The sequence below is a fragment of the Salvelinus fontinalis genome, chromosome 4, assembly GCF_029448725.1.
Source record: "Salvelinus fontinalis isolate EN_2023a chromosome 4, ASM2944872v1, whole genome shotgun sequence".
Classification (NCBI taxonomy): domain Eukaryota; kingdom Metazoa; phylum Chordata; class Actinopteri; order Salmoniformes; family Salmonidae; genus Salvelinus; species Salvelinus fontinalis.
The window spans coordinates 67,065,785-67,089,012 of record NC_074668.1 but is presented as its reverse complement, the minus strand read 5'-3'; the positions used below and the strand labels follow the sequence as shown (position 1 = coordinate 67,089,012).

The window sequence follows — 23,228 nt, the reverse complement described above, 5'->3', positions numbered from 1 at the left end:
ATTATTCATGATAATTATATGTATTAGTAATAACAATATACTGTGACTCACAAGGAGTATATAACGGGGCTGTGTCATTCCTGTTGGTGTGGTTGTTGAATTCTCCATTCACAGTGACTGTGACATTAGTTATTACCTTCCAGTGCCCTTTTCTATTCTTAAGCACCTGTAAGGCACAAACATACTGTCCGCTGTCTGAATATGTGGCATTGCTGATCTTAAGGTTATGAAAGATAGGGTTTGTTAGGGGTTTAGATGCAGTATTTGACCTTCGTTTCAGCAGGGCCTCATCAATGAGACAATGGTGGTCATATAATTCTCCATGACTATCATAAGAATAAGAATAAAGACATGTGCTACTGTTGCCACTGATGGTTTTGATCCAATACACTGAAAATGGAAAGCTAGAGTAATCTTTGGCTACTGTGAAATTACATGCCAGGTTGACTGATTCTCCATGCTGTTTGGTAACAGACGTTTTAGTTTCCACACCAGGGTAGCATATCACCACTACAGAAACAGAACATAATTTGATGTTAAATATTTTCATAAACAGATATATGTCTATATACAATATATTGTACAGTATACTGTAATGTGAGTTGTATATCATTTAGAAATTGTGAAAGTTAGGAAATGTGAACTTACCCTCTGGTTCAACAAATGCCACAATAAATGATTTCACCTGATCTTTTGAAGGTTTAAAGGGGAATAAGAATTGGTCATTTGATGGAAAGGTATGAAAACATGCAAAGAATCCAGTGACGTGTTTCTCCAATTTCATATTTAAACATTGTTTGATACTGTTTTTGCAGGGGGTTTTTTCTAATTCAAATGCTGTAATATTGCACTTCAAATCTCGGTCACATTTCTTCTCATTGTCACAAAGACTGCAATTAAAAGTGCAATCCACTTTGTTGTCTTCATCTAGATCAACATGCCAAAATCTCTCTTCACATTGTAGGGATATAGCTTCCTCTTTCTCTTGATAATTTAGATAAGTGTTCCCTTTGAGAGAGAAAAGGTTTCCAAAGTTAGAATCAAGCTCCTCGATTGTACACTTACAAACACTATTATTCAAGTCTTAAACTGTTGATAAAAATAGTTACCGACCTTGACATTTTCCTACGAGAGTCATCACCATGAAGATAGATAGCATATCCATGATCATTGAACTTAGATTACAAATCTGTTTTGTTCCTGATTCACAGAATGAGGAAACAGAGCAGAATATCACAGGAAGGAAGAATGAACAGAGGGTGTTTGCAGTGTTTGTATGATATACAGTTGATGTTGAAAGTTTAAATACACTTAGGTTGGAGTCATTAAAACTCGTTGTTCAACCACTCCACAATTTTCTTGTTAACAAACTACAGTTTTGGCAAGTCGGTTAGGACATCTACTTTGTGAATGACACAAGTCATTTTTCCAAAAATTGTTTACAGACAGATTATTTCACTTATAACTCACTGTTTCACAATTCCAGTGGGTCAGGAGTTTACATACACTAAGTTGACTGTGCCTTTAAACAGCTTGGAAAATTCCAGAAAACTATGTCATGGCTTTAGAAGCTGCTGATTGGCTAATTGACATAATTTGAGTCAATTGGAGGTGTAGCTGTGGATATATTTCAAGGCCTACCTTCAAACGCAGTGCCTCTTTGCTTGACATCATGGGGAAATCAAAAGAAGTCAGCCAAGACCTCAGAAAAAAAATTGGAGACCTTCACAAGTCTGGTTCATCCTTGGGAACAATTTCCAAACGCCTGGAGGTACCACGTTCATCTGTACAAACAATAGTACGCTCAGTTGTACTATTGTTTGGTCCCGTGTGGCTCAGTTGGTAGAGCATGGCGCTTGCAACGCCAGGGTTGTGGGTTCAATTCCCACGGGGGGACCAGGGTTCAATTCCCACGGGGGGACCAGGATGAATATGTATGAACTTTCCAATTTGTAAGTCGCTCTGGATAAGAGCGTCTGCTAAATGACTTAAATGTAAATGTAAGTATAAACACCATGGGACCACGCAGCCGTCATACCGCTCAGGAAGGAGACGCGTTATGTTTCCTAGAGATGAAAATACTTTGGCGCGAAAAGTGCAAAGCAATCCCAGAACAACAGCAAAGGACCCTGTGAAGATGCTGGAGGAAACAGGTACAAAAGTATCTATATCCACAGTAAAACGAGTCCTACATCGACATAACCTGAAAGGCCGCTCAGCAAGGAAGAAGCCACTGCTCCAAAACTGCCATAAAAAAGCCAGACTACGGTTTGCAACTGCACATGGGGAAAAATATCGTACTTTTTGGAGAAATGTCCTCTGGTCTGATGAAACAAAAATAGAACTGTTTGGCCTTAATGACCATTGTTATCTTAGGAGGAAAAAGGGGGAGGCTAGCAAACCGAAGAACACCATCCCAAACGTGAAGCACAGGGTTGGCAGCATCCTGTTGTGGGGGTGCTTTGCTGCAGGAGGGACTGGTGCACTTCACAAAATAGATGGCATCATGAGGGAGGAAAATGATGTGGATATATTGAAGCAACATCTCAAGACATCAGTCAGGAAGTTGAAGCTTGGTCGCAAATGGGTCTTCCAAATGGACAATGACCCCAAGCATAAAAAATTGCTTAAGGACAACAAAGTCAAGTTATTGGAGTGACCATCACAAAGCCCTGACCTCAATACTTTAGAAAATTTGTGGGCAGAACTGAAAAAGCATGTGCGAGCAAGCAGGCCTACAAACATGACTCAGTTACACCAGCTCTGTCAGGAGGAATGGGCCAAAATTCACCCAACTTATTGTGGGAAGCTTGTGGAAGGCTACCCGAAACGTTTGACCCAAGTTAAACAATTTAATGGCAATGCTACCAAATACTAATTGAGTGTATGTAAACTTCTGACCCACTGGGAATGTGATGAAAGAAATAAACGCTGAAATAAATCCTCCTCTACTATTATTCTGACATTTCACATTCTTAAAATAAAGTGGTGATCCTAACTGACCTAAGACAGGGAATTTTTTCTAGGATTAAATGTCAGGAATTGTGAAAAACTGACTTTAAATGTATTTGGCTAAGGTGAATGTAAACTTCCGACTTCAACTGTATATACACATGGAGTACACGATGCAATGAAATGCTGACTTGCAGGTGATTCTTGCACTGTGAAGGCTACTCCTTGTATATGACGAATAAACAAACGTGAACATGTGAACATGAATTACGCCCAAGGCTAGGCCTATTTGTTCTTGCCTGTATTCCATGTTAAACATTGTTTACAAGCTACATTATATCACCCATGTCACAAGTTGTTTAACGTATGCACAAGAATGTAACAATAAAACTTTATGGCCTGTGAGTCTTATTGAAGATGAGGAGTGGGTATAGTAGGGTGGAGTTCTACTGTTATGTTTCACAGCATGGATTAAGATCAGACAAGGAACAGAGAGAGAGACTGAAGAAATAGGTTGTTGCTCTTTAATTGTGGGACCAGTCAGCAACCGCCCACCATCACCCCCATCCATCACTACTGTCTTTACTTCCAAAGCTGGGTCTAATAATCTGCTGGCTTGATGAGTTAACTATTTTGTGGAGACAGAATGCTGACAGGTCTGACAAAAGTACAGTACTGCCTGGACTACAACTCTGCCAGTAAGTAACCTGGGTTACCACAACATCTAACAGTACTGTGGTCATGTCATCAACCGCTTACATCATAGCACTCTCTGTTTATCACAGAGTTGGCTACGTTCAGTGCCTATTCAGATAAATGTCAGTTGGCCAAGGTCATGGCCTATCATGTGACCAGAGGTAACACAGATTCAGAACAATCACAAGGCCTATCCTGTGTGTGATTGGCATGTCAAAAACATGTATATCATGTAATCATACTGGAGGAAACAAACCCTTCCTAGGATGAGGTTCTCCTTTTTGAATAAGTCCACAAAAACCTAAATCAAATAGGGCTATTCATGTGATCACACCTGCCAACTGACACAGCCTGGCTTTGCTTCCTGGGGTTTTGTAGCTTTCAAAGCAGGCCACCTGTGTTTGTGTACAGCACCTAGCAGACCAGATCACAGTTTGGACATCTGGTGGCGAGGGACAGGCTCAGAGACCCAACATGGTCTCTGTATACAGTGATTATCACAATCCTCTGAGTCACACAAGACTAGGGAGAAATGCCTCAGTAACAACACAAAGATGGCAGTTAAAGGGACAGACATGCTTCAGCGATCCACCTGTACAATAGTAGAGTACAGTGCGCCAGTAACACCATCACATTGCTGATGGATAGCGACAGGACACGTCATTTTGAGAAACTCATGACTTTGCCCATATTAGCCTAGCTTGTGTGATTAACGGAGCAGATCTCATGTGCTGGCAAACTAAGTGGTGAAGAGAGACTGAGAACAGTAGGAGTATGTGGGCCAGAGAGGTGAGAATGTGCTTGGGAGTACAGAGAGTTAGCTTTGCCTCATGCAAACACCACTGCCAGTGGAGAGGCCTCAGCTCACATTCTCCTACTGGGAAAACAACAGCGGGACATCTATTACAGTACCTGTCTAACTATCATTACAGATGCCTACAGTTCAGATGAACGCGTGTCATAAAGGTGACAGTGTGTCAGCAAGGAGCCTAAACAAAACAGTCAATGTTGGTCATCTATGTTTGGACACCCACACACACACTCCAGAAACACAGGTCACATACAAAGAGAGAGAGAGTAAGAGAGAGAGAGTGTGGGGGGTGAGAGAACTAGGCCTAGAGGAGGAGAAAAATAAAAACATTCAGAGAGAAGAGGGAGAAACCCAACCAGACAGTTCACTAATTAGAGGTGGGCAGCCAGCAAAGGATCCAGCCAGGGATGAAGAGAGAATCTGAGGAGGACAGAGAGATAAACAGAGAGCTACAGAAATTAAGGGAGGAGGACAGATGAACAGAGAGAGAGGGGAAGATAGAAGAGAGAGGAGGACAGTTGAGATGATTTGTTGAGATGAGTTAGTCCCACTGTGGTCCTCTGTCTGGTCAGTTTGGTGTGCACTTGAATGGATCATTCAAACACAGACCCCTTTGAATGGGTCATATTCAAGTCGCATAGCAACACTACCGAGGAGCTGGGAGGCCCACAAATAAAGCCCAAGTCTATCCATTCAGGGCCACCCTCAGAGCCATGAACTAAAGATCAGAACATAGACCATAGTGTAAAATCAAACCTGAGATTCAATGTAGGCTAAACTGTTCATAGTCAGTTGAGGGAGAGGAGGTGACTATCGTATTTTGTAAAGCAAGGCCAGGTGGCACTGCGTGAGTGCATCATGTTTACTTTCACTGCCAGCATTCATTGAAACACACTGGCAGAACCCAGCAATAACAATAGCTAAACCTCCAGCCAAGGAACAACCGGTATCCCTCTATAAAACATACCAGCGTCTTAAAACAATCAGCTGAAAAAGATGAGGGTTTAAAACTATACAACCAAAGCAATGCTACACAGGGTGACAGTTTTACTCACATATGCGCATAAATATTGCTGTGCAAAGTAAAAAAAATGAAGGATTCTAGTTTTATTAGATCAAAAATTAGTCATTGTGCTCCTAAATGTATTCGTGTACGCAAACATTTTCCAATTTACGTCAGTGTAAAGCCCTGCCAAGCAGAGAAAATAGAAATAAAGTGCAAGAGGGAAGGCGCATCTATTTTAGAATGAAGGAAAGTCCATCCTCTGTTGCTTAATTAAAAGGAGTGAACGCCTCAAAGGGAAATTCGTCCCACAGCACAACCTCTGATTCACAACTTGTCCTCAGACTCAGATATAGACCTAATGACACTTCAAGGTTATACGGTCAAGTGTTTCTCAATCTTGCTCCATTATATCAGTGAGCTTCCGCCTCCATAACAGCCATGAATGAACCGAAATGCTTAAGAATGTTGTTGGCTTTTTTGCAACAATAGTTTATGGGGGGGCAACATGAATTGAGTGGAGGGTCATGGCCCCTCCCTGTACACAGATTGATGAGTGGTGAGTAGACACATAAATAGACTTTTCATTATTTACATTCTCTTTAAATGTCTCCTTGTTTATCTTAATACACTGGAGCAAAATGTAATATGGAGAGGTTGGGTGTCAGTTTAGCTCACACACAAACACTGCCAACTTAATGGGAAAAAAGTAAACAACCCTGAGGCCCTGCCACGCATTAAAAATTCTAAGTTGCAGAGAAAAACACACAAAAGGCGAGAAATAGTTTTCAGTGACTGATGCTCTGTGAACAGGAAATACCCTTGTGAATCTCTTATTGTAACCTCCTTAAGACAGTCATTAACCAACTCGCATCCTCTCTGAGCTGGGATTTGACTGAAAAAATCAGGAGGCATATCTGAACCAGCCCATTGTTAACTAAGGCTAAATTATGCAGAGTTAGTTGCAGTGATGAAAAGGGGGCCAGGCAGGCACTGCATTGTCATGGTGACTCGAGACAGCCCAGAGAAAATAGACTTTCAGTTGGATGAGATTACCACAGCCTAATGATGCGACAAGAAGGGATGCCAAAGACCTGTGGGGAAAACCACAAGTCAGGTGCACTGACAGACAACACATTCAAAACAAGAAATTACATTTAGCTGAAGAGATATGGGAGTTTTCACTGGCTGGTCATTGAAATACTTAGCATGAGAAGAAAGACTATAGCTGGATGAGGTCAGCCTTTACTGGTTATTTTTCAGGAGCGGGATATTTTGATGGGTGGTTTAATTTATGTAGCCCCTACATACTCATAACATAGTTATTTACAAATAGAACAGTCAGAAACAACAAGCTAGCTGTGGCAGAGGGAACTGTAAACTCACCTGGAAGCAACTTGGCCTCTAACTTCTTGATAGGTGGCTGTGGAGCTTTTTTCAGATCAGTCGGCATGAAATATAAAACAGAGACAGTTTGTTAGTCTATAATAAGCAAACTAAATTTTGCACAACATATAGCGAGAGAATTGAACAAGTAATCCTAGCTAGCTAACTACTCAGTAATAGCAAGTAACTGTTAGTATACCGAGGACAGAGTAACTTTGCTAGTCAACTAAGGTTACTCACCTGTACAGGCAGAAGGTAGGATTTAAAGGTTGGTTTCAAGGGCTTCACAGAAAACATTATTAATAGCTTGAGTCCAATAACTAAAGATGATTAATGGATACTTCCAAGATGTCAGTGAGAAAAGAATGTCAAACGTTAACTAACTTGTACCTTGGCTAGCACAATAACAACAGCTAAAAAATAAACTGCTGAAAATGTGAAGTAGTCAACAATACAGTCAATTTTTCGAGATAAATTTCCCCATTTGGATCAGGCCGGGATAGCTTGCTGGGTATCTCCTTTCGTGTCGTGTCAACACAGCTGCTGTGCTGTGCTGGCGAGCTCTGGTTGTCCTCCTCGCGAGCAAGTTACTAGTAACCAGCTAGCCTTGTAGTTAGCTGCTAGCAAGCAACTTTTACTTCGTCAAACAACCTAGCTAGCTAACTAGCAAGCATTCCATTCGCATAACTTTGTGAACGCCTAGCTGCAGACCGTGAGTTAATTCGCTAATTTACTGGAGAAGAACTCCACAACGTAAACCCTGCAGGCATACAGCAGTGATAACTTTTGTATTTAGCTAACAGCATTATATCCAAGGCTTTGCTATCCATTTACATTTACATTTACATTTAAATCATTTAGCAGACGCTCTTATCCAGAGCGACTTACAAATTGGTGCATTCACCTTATGACATCCAGTGGAACAGCCACTTTACAATAGTGCATCAGATCTTTTAAGGGGGGGGGGGGGCAGAAGGATTGCTTTATCCTAGGTATTCCTTGAAGAGGTGGGGTTTCAGGTGTCTCCGGAAGGTGGTGATTGACTCCGCTGTCCTGGCGTCGTGAGGGAGTTTGTTCCACCATTGGGGGGCCAGAGCAGCGAACAGTTTTGACTGGGCTGAGCGGGAACTGTACTTCCTCAGTGGTAGGGAGGCGAGCAGGCCAGAGGTGGATGAACGCAGTGCCCTTGTTTGGGTGTAGGGCCTGATCAGAGCCTGAAGGTACTGAGGTGCCGTTCCCCTCACAGCTCCGTAGGCAAGCACCATGGTCTTGTAGCGGATGCGAGCTTCAACTGGAAGCCAGTGGAGAGAGCGGAGGAGCGGGGTGACGTGAGAGAACTTGGGAAGGTTGAACACCAGACGGGCTGCGGCGTTCTGGATGAGTTGTAGGGGTTTAATGGCACAGGCAGGGAGCCCAGCCAGCAGCGAGTTGCAGTAATCCAGACGGGAGATGACAAGTGCCTGGATTAGGACCTGCGCCGCTTCCTGTGTGAGGCAGGGTCGTACTCTGCGGATGTTGTAGAGCATGAACCTACAGGAACGGGCCACCGCCTTGATGTTGGTGGAGAACGACAGGGTGTTGTCCAGGATCACGCCAAGGTTCTTAGCGCTCTGGGAGGAGGACACAATGGAGTTGTCAACCGTGATGGCGAGATCATGGAACGGACAGTCCTTCCCCGGGAGGAAGAGCAGCTCCGTCTTGCCGAGGTTCAGCTTGAGGTGGTGATCCGTCATCCACACTGATATGTCTGCCAGACATGCAGAGATGCGATTCGCCACCTGGTCATCAGAAGGGGGAAAGGCGAAGATTAATTGTGTGTGTATCCTTTTTGCTATGGACACAACGGCCATGTTTACATTCGAGAGGAGACAGACAGGGGAGGAGCATCGGTCTATGTTGCACCCCCAAGCACAGATCTGGGACCAGCTGTAACTGACTCCTGTTCAGATTTAAGATAAAAAACGGAGTAAAAATACATTTAAGGGCTTTTGACCTACAACGGAGGGTAGGGAGGGCCCCAGAAAGTGCTATATCTTACTCTCTTGATTCCTCAAGCATCGTTTGGTCCATTCATTTATGTCTATTTACGACTAATTTTGATTTGATTAATCATGTTTAGTATATACTATCGCCTATTGATAATCCAATTGATATTTCAATGATTAAGTACCATGGACCCCACCCCACCCCCCCCCCAACAAAAAAATCACGTTCATTTTATTTCTGCAATGTTTATTCAATGTTACAAAATAATTAGATAATCACACATATTACACAATATCAGAGAAACAGTAAGCACAACTGTAGGACTGAGCACTAGCACCATCTAGTGGAAACGTTCAGTAGAGCACGAATGAACACAAAAACATTCAATTAAAAAAGAAAGTGAATCCTCCTTTTCTCTTTAATGTAACTTAAGCCCATGTCAATAACATTATAAGATTTAAAAAAAAAAATACATACCTGATGATAGAGCATACAGTATGTGGGTTTTTACTCACCTTGCGAAATCTTGGTATTTTTCATCATGACAATGACAGTAACAAACAGGCAGGAGAAAAACAAGCCTCCCACTACATACAGTGGTATGTAAGGATCCCCTTTTAATAAAACACAAAGCATTCAGAATGAAGATCAAGTAGGTATTATTCATGATCCTTTTATGTATTAGTAACAACAATATACTGTGACTCACCAGGAGTATATAACGGGGCTGTGTCATTCCTTTTGGTGTGGTTGTTGAATTCTCCATTCACAGTGACTGTGACATTAGTTATTACTTTCCAGTGCCCGTTTCTATTCTTAAGCACCTGTAAGGCACAAACATACTGTCCGCTGTCTGAATATGTGGCATTGCTGATCTTAAGGTTATGAAAGATAGGGTTTGTTAGGGGTTTAGATGCAGTATTTGACCTTCGTTTCAGCAGGGCCTCATCAATGAAACAATGGTCGTCATATAATTCTCCATGACTATCATAAGAATAAGAATAAAGACATGTGCTACTGTTGCCACTGATGGTTTTGATCCAATACACTGAAAATGGAAAGCTAGAGTAATCTTTGGCTACTGTGAAATTACATGCCAGGTTGACTGATTCTCCATGCTGTTTGGTAACAGACGTTTTAGTTTCCACACCAGGGTAGCATATCACCACTACAGAAACAGAACATAATTTGATGTTAAATATTTTCATAAACAGATATATGTCTATATACAATATATTGTACAGTATACTGTAATGTGAGTTGTATATCATTTAGAAATTGTGAAAGTTAGGAAATGTGAACTTACCCTCTGGTTCAACAAATGCCACAATAAATGATTCCACCTGATCTTTTGAAGGTTTAAAGGGGAATAAGAATTGGTCATTTGATGGAAAGGTATGAAAACATGCAAAGAATCCAGTGACGTGTTTCTCCAATTTCATATTTAAACATTGTTTGATACTGTTTTTGCAGGGGTTTTTTTCTAATTCAAATGCTGTAATATTGCACATCAAATCTCGGTCACATTTCTTCTCATTGTCACAAAGACTGCAATTAAAAGTGCAATCCACTCTGTTGTCTTCATCTAGATCAAGTTGCCAAATTCTCTCTTCACATTGTAGGGACATAGCTTCCTCTTTCTCTTGATAATTTAGATAAGTGTTCCCTTTGAGAGAGAAAAGGTTTCCAAAGTTAGAATCAAGCTCCTCGATTGTACACTCACAGACCCTATTATTCAAGTCTTAAACTGTTGATAAAAATAGTTACCGACCTTGACATTTTCCTATGAGAGTCATCACCATTAAGATAGATAGCATATCCATGATCATTTAACTTAGATTACAAAGCTTTTTTGTTCCTGATTCACAGAATGAGGAAACAGAGCAGAATATCACAGGAAGGAATTAATGAAAAGAGGGTGTTTGTGGTGTGTGTATAATATACACTATATTAACAAAAGTATGTGTACACATGCTCATCGAAAATCTCAAACAACATAACAAAATCATGGCCATTAATATGGAGTTGGTCACCCCTTTGCTGCTACAACAGCTTCCACTCTTCTCGGAAGGCTTTCCACTAGATCTTGGAACATTGCTGCAGGGACTTGCTTCCATTCTGCTGCTCTTTAATTACTTGTTATTTTTATTTGATTTCTTATTTTTATCAATTTTTTACGTAACATGTATTTTTCTTACAACTGCATTGTTTATGGCCTTGCAAGTTAGCATTTCACTGTAAGGTCTACAAATACAATTTGATTTGAAGAGGTCAGGCACTGATGTTGGCGATTAGGCCTGGCTCGCAGTCGGTGTTCCAATTCATCCCAACTGTTTTCGATGGGGTTGAGGTCAGGGCTCTGTGCAGGCCAGTCAAGTTCTTCCACACTGATCTCGACAAATAATTTCTGTATGGACCCTCTGTTTTCCGTTAGACAGGTAACTCTTTATCCACAATATAGCAGGTGGTGTAAAGCCAAAACACATACGTTTTTCCAGCAGCAGACTATGATCGATAATGTCAATAGCCGCACTGAAGTCTAAAAAAACATCCCCCACAATATTTGTATCATCAATATCTCTCTGCCAATCAGCAGTCATTTGTGTAAGTGCTGTGCTTGTTGAATGTCCTTTGCTATAAGCATGCTAAAAGTTTGTTGTCAATTTGTTTACTGTAAAATTGCATTGTATCTGATCAAACATATTTTTTCCCAAAAGTTTACTAAGGGTTGGTAACAGGCTGATTGGTCGGCTATTTGAGCCAGTAAAGGGGGCTTTGCTATTCTTAGGTAGCGGATAGACTTTTGCTTCCCTCCAAGCCTGGGGGCACACACATTCTAGTAGGCTTAAATTGAAAATATGGTAAGTAGGAGTGGCAATATTGTCTGCTAGTATCCTCAGTAATTTTCCATCCGAGTTGTCAGACCTCGGTGGCTTGTCATTGTTGATAGACAACAACAATTTTTTCACCTCTTCCACACTCACATTATGGAACTCAAAATCACAATGCTTGTCTTTCATAATTTGGTCAGATATACTTGGATGTGTAGTGTCAGCGTTTGTTGCTGGCATGTCATGGCTACATTTGCAAAATATTGCAAATGAAAAAATCATTAAAGTAGTTGGCAATATTAGTTGGTTTTGTGATGAATGAGCCATCTGATTCAATGAATTATGAGTATTCTTTTTTCCACAAAATGTAATTTAAGGTGCACCAAAGCTTTTTACTATCATTCTTTATTTCATTTATCTTTGTTTCATTGTGTAGTTTCTTCTTCTTTTTATTCAGTTTAGTCACATGATTTCTCAATTTGCAATACATTTGCCAATCGGTTGTGCAGCCAGACTTTTGCCATTCCTTTTGCCTCATCCCTCTCAACCATACCATTTTTCAATTCCTCATCAATCCACAGGGATTTAACAGTTTTTACAGTCATTTTCTTAATGGGTCCATGCTTATTAGTAACTGGAATAAGCAATTTCGTAGATGTGTCAAGTGCAGTGTCTGTTTGCTCCTCATTACACACCACGGACCAACAAATATTCTTTACATCAACAACATAGGAATCACTACAAAACTTATTGTATGACCTCTTATACACTATATTAGGCCCAGCATTTGGATCTTTGGTTTTCCTAGATATGGCTACTATATTGTGCTCATTACATCCAATGGATCCGAATACTGCTTTAATAAATGGAGCACTAGTCACTTTAATAATTCCACTTTAAGAATGTTCACATATCTCGCATTATTCATCTCATATATATATACTGAATACTGTATCCTTCAGTATCCATTCTTTACTATCTATTGCATCTTAGCCGCTCTGTCACTGCTCATCCATATATTTTGTACTTATATATTCTCATCCCATTCCTTTACTAGATTGTGTGTATTAGGTTTTGTTGTGGAATTGTTAGATATTACCTGTTAGATACTGCTGCAATGTCAGATCTAGAAGCATAAGCATTTTGCTACACTCACAATAACATCTGCTAGTCATATGTATGTGACCAATAAAATTGTATTTTATTTTATTTTATTTGAAGCAAATTTCTGCAGCATTAGTAAAGATATGATCAATAAATATTAATTATTTAATTCCTGTGCTGTTGGTAACTACCCTGGTTGGTTGACTGATAAGTCACTGGTTACAGTTTGAAGCTTTTTCTTGAGTGGGCAGCTTGATGAAAGCCAGTCAATATTTAAATCACCTAGAAAATATACCTCTCTGTTGATATCACATACATTATAAAGCATTTCACACATGTTATCCAGATACTGACTATTAGCACTTGGTGGTCTATTGCAGCTTCCCACCAGAATGGTCTTCAGGTGAGGCAGATGAAGCATATTACTTCAACAATATTTAACATGAGATTCTCTCTAATCTTTACAGGAATGTGGTTCTGAATATAAACAGCAACACCTCCAACATTGGAATTTCTATATTTTCTGTATATGTTATAACCTTGTATTGCTACCACTGTATCATCAAAGGCATTTTCTAAGTGAGTTTCAGATATAGTCAGAATATGAATTTCATCTGCTATTAGCAAATTATTGACTTCATGAACCTTGTTTCTTAAGCTACATTATGTTACCGCAGGCTATTTTGAGCACTTTTCTTCTGCGATGCTTACTTATTTTTATTGCTTTACTAGAAAGCTTAGCAGCAGCAACTGTGGGCCCTGTCTATATAAGGTCCCACAGTTGACAGTGCATGTCAGAGCAAAAACCAAGCCATGAGGTCGAAGGAATTTGCAGCAGAGCTCTGAGACAGGATTATGTCGAGGCACAGATCTGGGGAAGGGTACCAAAAAATGTCTGCAGCATTGAAGGTCCCCAAGAACACAGTGGCCTCCATCATTATTAAGAGCCCAATGGTCACTCTGACAGAGCTCTAGAGTTCCTCTGTGGAGATGGGAGAAACTTCCAGAAGGACAACCATCTCTGCAGTACTCCACCAATCAGGCCTTTATGGTAGAGTGACCAGACGGAAGCCACTCCTCAGTAAAAGGCACATGACAATATTCTCTGGTCTGATGAATTATATATATTTTTTTCATTTAACCTTTTGGGGTTAAATTAGAATTATTATTTTTTTTACTTTTTTTTTTGTTGCTTTGTCATAATGTGGTATTGTGTGTAGATTGATGAGGGAAAAACAACAATGTAATACATTTTAGAATAAGGCTGTAAGATAGCAAAATATGGAAAAAGTCAAGGGGTCTAAATACTTTCCGAAGGCACTGTATAGTGTATGTCAGTGTGGTACAGTTTAGAGAACTCCCAACTATTTTGCTGTTCTTTACATTTAATTGAAAAAGAAACTAGTTTTTGAAGAGTTCATACTACACATATTTATGCATGAAGTCTCAAAATTCGGCCCATTATAATAATCTGCATAGGAATATTCATATCTATATGATTACTTACTACTCCAATGTGCTGGAGATATGACTAAAACATTTGTTATTGGACGTTAAATAGAAGTAATTCAAAGTATCTCAAGGTAATTAAGGAAAAAATCTAAATCACCCTTTCCCCAGTGATCCTTTTGCAGCCTTAAGTTCCTCTCTGGCCAATGTTTGTGTTTAGAGCTTTTGCCCTGCAGATGTCCCTACTTACCTGTTTTTACTAGCTTTGCCGTGCATCTGTAACTCTTCATCAACGATTAATGTTCATATTATATTTTAACCATTATTAGACTCTCCAAATCTTTGAATATCAAAATTACATTTTTCTCACACACACACTCACACACACATACACCACTGGTGCAGCACACACCCCTGCTGCCCGAGCAAGGCGGGGTCCCACAAGCCTTTGGATTGGGGTGCCCCCGGAGCGCGGACCCCCAGATAACAAACATATGAACATCTCATAAACCTCAAGGAAAAATGTGTAGAATACAAGGAAATTAGCTCCAAAACAGTAACATTTTCTCTTAGCCTCATGGCAAAATTTGTAAAATAGCAAGAGATTGGTTATAAAACTGCACATTTTTCTCTCTGCCTCATGGCAAAAAGAAAAAGGTTTGTTTCGTACTTTATTTGGATAATTCCAAGTAGATGGTTTGTGAATGTTCAATTTCATTTTAGTCAATGCTCAAGGGCACCTCAGCAGATTTGTTTCCTCGTCGGCTCAGGGATTCGAACCAGCAATCTTTCAGTTCCTGGACCAACCACTAAGCTAACTGCCACCCACAATAACTTTCAACAACATTTCAACTAACTATCCACTAACCTAAACCTTTATCCTAACCCTAAACTTAACCCTAGCCATAACCCTAACCCTAACGCTTAGCCTAAACCTTATTCTAAAACTAACCCTAACTGTAACCTTAGCAAGCATTTGCTTACCAACATATGCAGTAGTTTTTTGATAGAATGACCATCTGTAGATCATCTATTTGGGACTATCCAAATAAGGTGTGGCCAAATTATTGTTATTTTGGTTGGGGTGTCTTGCTCGAACTGCGCTATGCCACTGACATACACACACACACACACGTTCTACAGATGTTTGAAATCAAATCAGTTAGTGTTCATGGCAGCAGCATAACCTGATACAGATTGTCATGGGCAGCATGCAAGCCCTGCATGCCATTGTTAGGCCTGTCAGACAGGTTACAACTACATTACACCCACAGGTTACATCTGCTCCCTCCCTGCCTCACTCCACATCCAAACTGTGCCCAGTTAAAGATCTGGTGCACAGGAGATGTCATCATTTGTGTGTGCTACATATTGGTGACAGTAGATGTGGTGAGCTGACACATGATGGAGTTGGAGTTGCAGAGTTGACTTGTCAAAACATTACAGATATCCAATCAATCAAATTACATTTTGAATTTGGCTGTGAGAAACAGATTTTTTGCAATCGTATATATATACATATATATATAATTTTTGTTTTAATTTAACCTTTATTTGACTAGGCAAGTCAGTTAAGAACAAATTCTTATTTACTATGACGGCCTACAAGGCCAAACCCAGACGACACTGGGCCAGTTCTGCACCGCCCTATGGGACTCCCAATCACGGCCGGTTGTGATACAGCCTGGGTGAACTCTTTCTATATTTGACACAGTGAACAATGAGTGCTTTGTCTTCATCCCACTACTCCAGATATTTGTGATCACACAGTTGTTTACATCTGTCACATGAGACATTTTTAAATGTAATACTGTAACATTCATTCACATGGTTGTTATTTGGGTTATGTTAATTACAGTGCCTTTAGAAAGTATTCACACACCTTGACTTTTTCCACATTTTGTTGTGTTATAGCCTGAATTTAAAATGGATTAAATTAAGAATTTATTTGCCACTGGCCTACACACAATACCCCATAATGTCAAAGTGGAATTATGTGTTTTACATTTTTTACAAACAAATTCAAAATGAAAAGCTGAAACACCTTGAGTCAATAAGTATTTAACCCCTTTGTCATGGCAAGCCTAAATAATTTCAGGAGGAAAAATGTGCATGGACTCTAATAAATTGCATGTGCAATAATAGCGTTTCAAAAAATTTAATGACTACCTCATCTCTGTATCCCACACATACAATTATCTGTAAAGTCCCCCAGTCGAGCAGTGAATTTCAAACACAAATTCAACCAAAAAGATAAAAAATATATATTTGTAAAAGCTATCACAGGAGTGATCTAAAAGTATCATAAAGTGTATAATGCTTGTACAATATGGTCCTCTTTCGGAATAAATTATTATTAAATTCAAAGCTCTTATTTGTCTGATTTGATTGCGCAACACTTTCTACCCACAGCAAATGCGTTCTCCAACGAGCCCAAAATCATCTGGTGGGATTCCCTCTGGAGTGACGCGTCCAGATCCCGCTCCTATTGGCTGAGGGCTAAAGACGAATTTTCCATTTATGGATTGTTTGGTTAGGCTGCTCAGTCGACAGCCTCGAAGTTTAACTTCACGGCTCAAACATACTGCAGCATTCGGAGCCTGAGTTTAGTTCCTGTGCCGATCCACTTTTAGACAAAGCTACAGTATGGACAGAGCAACCAGGTCCTGAGGAGAATCCGTGCGTTCCTGCTTGGAAGGCATCTGGGATCCTATTGTTTATTTGGAATTTGTCTTACTGCAAAAACAACAACGTTTTACTGTTTTTAGTACTAGACGACTACTGAGACAGCCCCTGTTCAATACGGAATACAAGGATATATTGTTACTGTCTGGGGAAGGAGAGAAAATGGTAAGATAACTTAACTGTTACAGATTGTTTTTATGGATAATCATGTCATATGGCTATGAAGGAACACGATAATGTATATTGTTGAAAGGGATGTGACAATTCTTATAGATTCTTAAATATACAGAGATCTAATGGATTCGTGACACTATGACGTAAAATTTCCATCACATGTCATAACATTGTTATAAATCTCAAGATCAGCATATTCCTATTGCACAGTAGCAATACGGTCAATACAAATGGACAATGTCATTTTATGAAATATAATCTTATGTTTTAGCCTAATGACCATATCATTTTTATGAATTGTGAAAAAAGGTCGATATTGCATCCTGTATATTGTCACCAGACTATTTGGAGAAATGTTTAGTTTAACTTGGTTAGTCGTTCAACAAGGTCATGTTGTCATGTGTCTTAGCCTACTGAGGGGCTGCAAGGGTCATTTTTAGAGGCTGTTGTGAAGTTGCCTATTATTGTAACCAATAGCCATTATGTTTTTAATTGCCATAGAGAATAATAACATAGCTGGATGTATGAGTGCCTACTTCACAGAATTATATATTTTTAAGTAGACAGGAATTGCAATCATGTTAGGTTTTGTTTTGCTACAGTGTAAAGTTCAATTCAAAGAACAACATGAACTAAATGCTTATTCTAGTCTCCTTTATGCCATCAATCCAATCTAGCAGGTTGTATGGAATGTTGATAAGAATGCAACAACAATCCAATCCACTATTTTCCCTCTCCTATTTGGGGAGTAGCCTACCTACCATATGTTTATGATAAAAGTTCTCTCTCTCAAACTCTCTCTCTCACCCTCCTTCTCTAACTGAGCAGGATTTTGTATGTGGACGAGAGATATAGTAAACCATTAAACATTGAACCAATAAAATGTTTTGGACAACAGTGTGTATCGGATACCAAAGCCTTAGTGAGACATGCTAAAGATAACTGGATCATGGATCTCTTGAGATCTAGCTCTGCCCTGTTCGTTGTTAAACTTGTTTGTTTACTCTCTGTGATACAGGTGGGTCACACTGCTCACAACTAAGTCACTATGTCAATATGGAAGTAAACATCTCCTTTTTAACTTTCATCTCACTTACCATATAATTATACATCTGTAGGGGGGGGGGGGGGGGTTGTAAAAGAAAGGGCGCTTGCAGATACAGTCACTATAGCAACCACCTATATTGACAGACATGCAGCTCCCACTTCCTAGGTATAGTGTTGGTGCGTGAGGTACGGCCCTACTTTGAATAATACAGGTTGGTCATGGAAGAGGAGACAGAGAGCAGCGCGTGTGTTATCCACATGGAGACCGGTTTCTCCTGCTTACTGAATGTCATCCCAGCAGCTTAAGCGTACCGGTGAGCGTTATGGAGAAAGTTGTCCCTGTTGCATGGCCTCTTCCTTTGTGTTTAGACCACAGTTCATGAGGCCATTGCCATTGTGGCAGATATCCCAATGTGGATATCTGCTCAAATACTGTTTATTGAATCCAACAGGTCAACTGCAGTATTACATTATCTTTAAAGGCAGAGGTTGGGTCTAATCAATGTTGTATATTTTCTTTTGTTTGATTTAATTAAATAAGATTTTTTTTACATTTTGTATCATTTGTTCCGCTTGAATTGCCCAAATTCACTGAAGGATGTTGCTTGACTTGTAATGTACTGTACACTTACTGTACAAAACATTTAGGAATACCAGCTCTTTCCATGACATAGACTGACCAGGTGAAAGCTATGATCCCTTATTGATGTCACTTGTTAAATCCACTTCAATCAGTGTAGATGAAGGGGAGGAGACGGGTTAAAAGAAGGATTTTTAAGCCATGAGACAACTGAGACATGGATTGTGTACGTGTGTCATTCAGAGGGTGAATGGGCAAGACAAAAGAGCCTTTGAACAGGTTATGGTAGTAGGTGCCAGGCGCAGCGCTGCTGGGTTTTTCACACTCAACAGTTTCCCGTGTGTATCAAGAATTGTCCACCACCCAAAGGACATCCAGCCAACTTGACACAACTGTGTGGAGCATTGGAGTCAACATGGGCCAGCATCCAGGTCGAATGCTTTCAACATCTTGTGATGTCCATGCCACGGTGAATTGAGACTGTTCTGAGAGCAAAAGGGGGGGGGGCAACTCAATATTAGGAAGGTGTTCCTAATATTTTGTACACTGTGTGTATTCTGACGTTACCAACCCTGCCCTATGTCCATATATTGTCTCTCTAGAACAGGTCAACCCTGTTATGCAGTCTCACGGCTCTGCTCCCAGTGCACAGTGTATGGATCCTGTAGATCTAAGAAGGAATCCAAGGAACAAACCTTTACATAATACATACTCAGTAGCACATAACTGAGCTCTATACCTTAGCTAACAGTCAAACTGAGAACATAAAGTATTTTCATGTTATATCAGGACAATGAGGTATGATTATAGGAGATTTAACGGAACTATTTTACTTGAGCTTCCATTGGGGTAAATCCATATAAATTGATTAACTTTTTGACAGCCTCCCTTTTGATTTAAACAAAACTTTCCATACATGTTTGCCCATGGAAGAAGTGCTCAGGAAGTGCTCAAGAAGTGACATGGATATCTCATGGTATGGTGGGGTATGCAAAAAATATCGACTTTGAGCACCTTTATGGAAGCACTCTTTATCTCTTTCTGACCACTTCTACAGTGGGCAAATATGTATGGAAGGTTTAGTTCAAATCAAAAGGGTTGCTGTCAAAATTGATTGAATTAAAATGGATTTACCCATTGTCCTCCTATACGAGGTACCAAAAAATGCATGCATTTACATTGCTTGATGACTGGACGACTACCTCTCTGTAGGCTCATAGTGGTTTTAAAAACATTCTTTCTCCTTCTGTAGTAGATTCCAATGAATGAACCCAGATATGAGGATAGATAGATTCAGCATGCTGTGCATACACCATCTAAATGAGCCAGCATTAGACAACTTTTAGCCTTGAGGCACAATCTGACTCACTTCAGAGGTAATATTCTGCAGTGAACCCACTGCAGAATAATGCAGGCCTTTGATATTCCCCTGGTTCTGCTGAAGTTGGAGATATTCCTATTTAGGCTAGCGCTTGTGGGCGGTTCCCTGGCATGGGTGCTGAATTGCATGCTGAATGACCAGAAGGAAATGGAGTGGTGTCCTTCTTGTGAGGTAGCTTTAATGACAGTAGAACATATACAGATCCCTTCATCAGTGACAGATTTATTGAGCATAATATTCAGTAATCAGAGAATGGTAAGGTTGAGTTCAAAACAAAATCAAACTGTTGGACACAACTGAATGTATCCTTTCAATGAACCAGGTGGAATACATTTAATACGTCTTGCATCTTAACATTTTGCACCACTGGAAAAATTGGACATGAAAGGAGCAATTGTTTTTCCAGGTTTTCTCCAAAAGTAGGTTGCTGTTTTGCGTACAAGATCATAACACGTCATCTGGATGTGTCAGAACCTGGGCTCGTCAAAAACACACTTTCTGTCAAATAATAAACCTTCCCCAGATATTCTCCTCTCTTTGGTCTGATGTCAGAGATAAAGAATGAACGTAATGCACCAATGCGAAACACAATGCAGTTACTCGGTGCAAAACTCTTCCTTTTTGAAAGGCTTTTTGGGGCCACATTGAGTGAACTCTAATATTTGGCTTGTGTGGAGAGAAGCAGTCTGTCACTCTGACTGTCTGGAGCACCAGACGGTAGCATCACTCATAGGCCCCACTGCCAGATGCTGAATACTAGGTCAGTATGACAGCATATGTTTTTTATCAGCCTTTCTTGCAGGGAGGTGAATGCTCAGTAACATCGCTCCATTTCAAAGCCTGCACTCCATTTTCCACCCAGCATTGCTAAAAATATTTTTTGCAGGAATTTGAGACCTTCTCTAGAACATGGCGAACACCCCTTCTGTAGAACTAGGGAACTTATTAAATTTGTTCACAGAGGTCCAGTAAACCTACACTCTCCTCTTTATCAATCTCACACATATTGGTCTTTGTTACAAAACTCCATCTTCATGTTCGTGGCGTTCCGTAAGCCATCACACAGGTTCTAAGTTCCAACTCACTGACTTCCAGAACAGATGGCAGAATCAGACTGGATCAATGCTCTGCCATTGTCTTCTGGAAGATGTAGAATCAGATTTATTCATGGGTGTTATTCATGGTCTGGGCTATACTATTCTGATAATGTTCTCACAGAAGCTCCCCTGAATGATATTTACTCATTAGTTGTAACCCCTTGTGGTTTGTTTGTGCAAAATGAAAAGTTAAAAGGACGAATTAAACATAAAATGAGCATTGCTTTAATTTAACTTTTTATTGAAGGTTTAACATTTTCATTAGTTTTATGAAGAGCTGATGTTGACCTTTCTGTCTTCAAACAGATATGCTGTCTGATGTCATGCCACATCCTGCCATGTCTTTTAAAGTGCATCACATTAGAGGATACCACTTCATGGTGTCCATTCATGATGCCTTTAACACAGCAACTTCCTCTGTTTGGCACTTACTTAGTATTCCTCAGTAGTTGAGCATGGTGGCAGTTTGTTCTCCAAACCAAAACCCCATTGTTCTTTACTGACAAGTAAATGTTCCCTTTGTGCAAACTAATAGCACCTGCTAACTGTGGCCATTGATGCCTTTATAATGTAGGGTTACCTGTCAGTCTAGTGGTTTTGGAGCAAGCAAAAATATAGAGGATTCTCCTTTTTAGATCTAATTGTATACCCATTTTCTGCCTCACCTTTGTTTAATGAACGTTTCCATAAAAATAAAAAAAATTCTGCTTTCCTCAGTCAGTTAAGTGATGGCACAGTGATAAGGCAGGCCTTTGATATTCTTTGAAATCTGAAACGCATCCCTCAGCAACCTGGGCCAGCTGTGAATGTGGTGGTCAGGTGAGGAACAGCCAGCCGCATTTTCCCCTCTGTAAAGTGATCTGGGTCTGTGTGTCCCGGCCAGCTCACTGTCAGCTCCCCTCTTCTCTTCTGGCTTGCCCAGGTTTCCTGCTGCCCAGCCCTTGGTACAGCACACTGTTTGTGAGCCTGGCTCTCGCACCACTACCCACAGGACTGGGAGCCCAGCAGGCCTCTACCCTCACTGGGGCTGCAACCCAATTGAGAGCACAGTCTGTTCTCACAGCGAATGTCTCCCATTACCCCAGTGAGGGATGGGGAGGACTGTGCCAGGCTGCTCTTTGGTCCCATGCAGTGGAGGCCACTTTTGGTCAGACTCCTAGGCTGATGTGATATCTTCTCTCTCACAAACAATACCCACCTGTTCCAGTCTGGCCAACAATTAAACAGCTGCTATGTTTTATAAAGGTGTCATGTGTAGTAAATGGAAACTCATGTTTTTCCTTGAAGTATATAAGTTTGACGTATTTTAGGCAATTTCATGCTGTGAGACAAAGATTTCACAACATTTGTCACTATAATTTTCATATTTTCCAACCGTAGTTACCATGATATCAGCCCCATTGGGCACAGCTGGAGTCTTCTGTCTGCCTCTGGAGATTTTCTGTCTTGTCTGTGGATCTGAGCTGAAGTGATAGGGTTATGTTTGCTCACTAGCATACAGACAAACATGCCCTGAATTCCATGGGTGATGCCTGCGTTCCAGTAAAAGGATAGCTCATCTCCCAGGTCTATCAAACTCTTTCCTGGGTGCACAGATTAATCATCAGTCGCATGTCAATGTTTATGTCACTTTAGTGTTACTGGTGCATAACTGTAATAATTCTTATTATAAACTGAGTGGTTCGAGTCCTGAATGCTAATTGGCTGACAGATGTGGTATATTAGGCCCTATACTACAGGTATTTAAAAAAATAAAAATAAAAAAAACATTTACTGCTCTATTTACGTTGGTAACCAGTTTCTAATAGCATTAAGGCACCTTGGGGGTTTGTGATATATGGCCAATAAACCTTGGCTAAGGGCTGTATCTAGGCACTCCGCGTTGCTTAGTGTTTAGGAACAGCCCTTAGCCGTGGTATATTGGCCATATACCACACCTCCTCAGGCCTTATTGCTAAATAATAAAGAAGTAGCACCACAGTGAGAGACAAGTACACCTTTTTGTAATTTTCAACAGATATCCACTGTCTACAGTCTCCCACACTA

The 23,228-nt window shown here is 40.3% G+C and overlaps 2 protein-coding genes across 10 annotated transcripts in view; one reads left to right on the top strand and one right to left on the bottom strand.

Moving 5' to 3' along the window:
* LOC129854263 (myotubularin-related protein 10-like) overlaps positions 1-8,031 on the bottom strand; it is a 46,372-nt gene extending 38,341 nt beyond the window's left edge. Inside the window, exons 1-5 of one of the 8 annotated variants that reach the window (XM_055921099.1) lie at positions 7,089-7,713; positions 6,849-6,893; positions 649-6,556; positions 436-510; positions 52-166 (exon numbers count right to left, since the gene is read on the bottom strand). Coding sequence is in view for 1 of the 8 variants with exons in the window: in XM_055921101.1 (XP_055777076.1) it covers positions 6,849-6,915 (67 nt within the window). In the remaining 7 variants the exon portion in view is untranslated. The other 7 variants (XM_055921097.1, XM_055921096.1, XM_055921100.1 and 4 more) reach the window with 7 other exon arrangements.
* Positions 8,032-16,760: 8,729 nt separating this feature from the next.
* LOC129854260 (unconventional myosin-Ie-like) overlaps positions 16,761-23,228 on the top strand; it is a 50,730-nt gene continuing 44,262 nt past the window's right edge. For both annotated transcript variants that reach the window (XM_055921086.1, XM_055921085.1), the window contains exon 1: positions 16,761-17,068. In XM_055921086.1, coding sequence (XP_055777061.1) covers positions 17,066-17,068 — 3 coding nt within the window. In that variant the 5' untranslated portion in view covers positions 16,761-17,065. The remainder of the gene's footprint in view (positions 17,069-23,228) is intronic.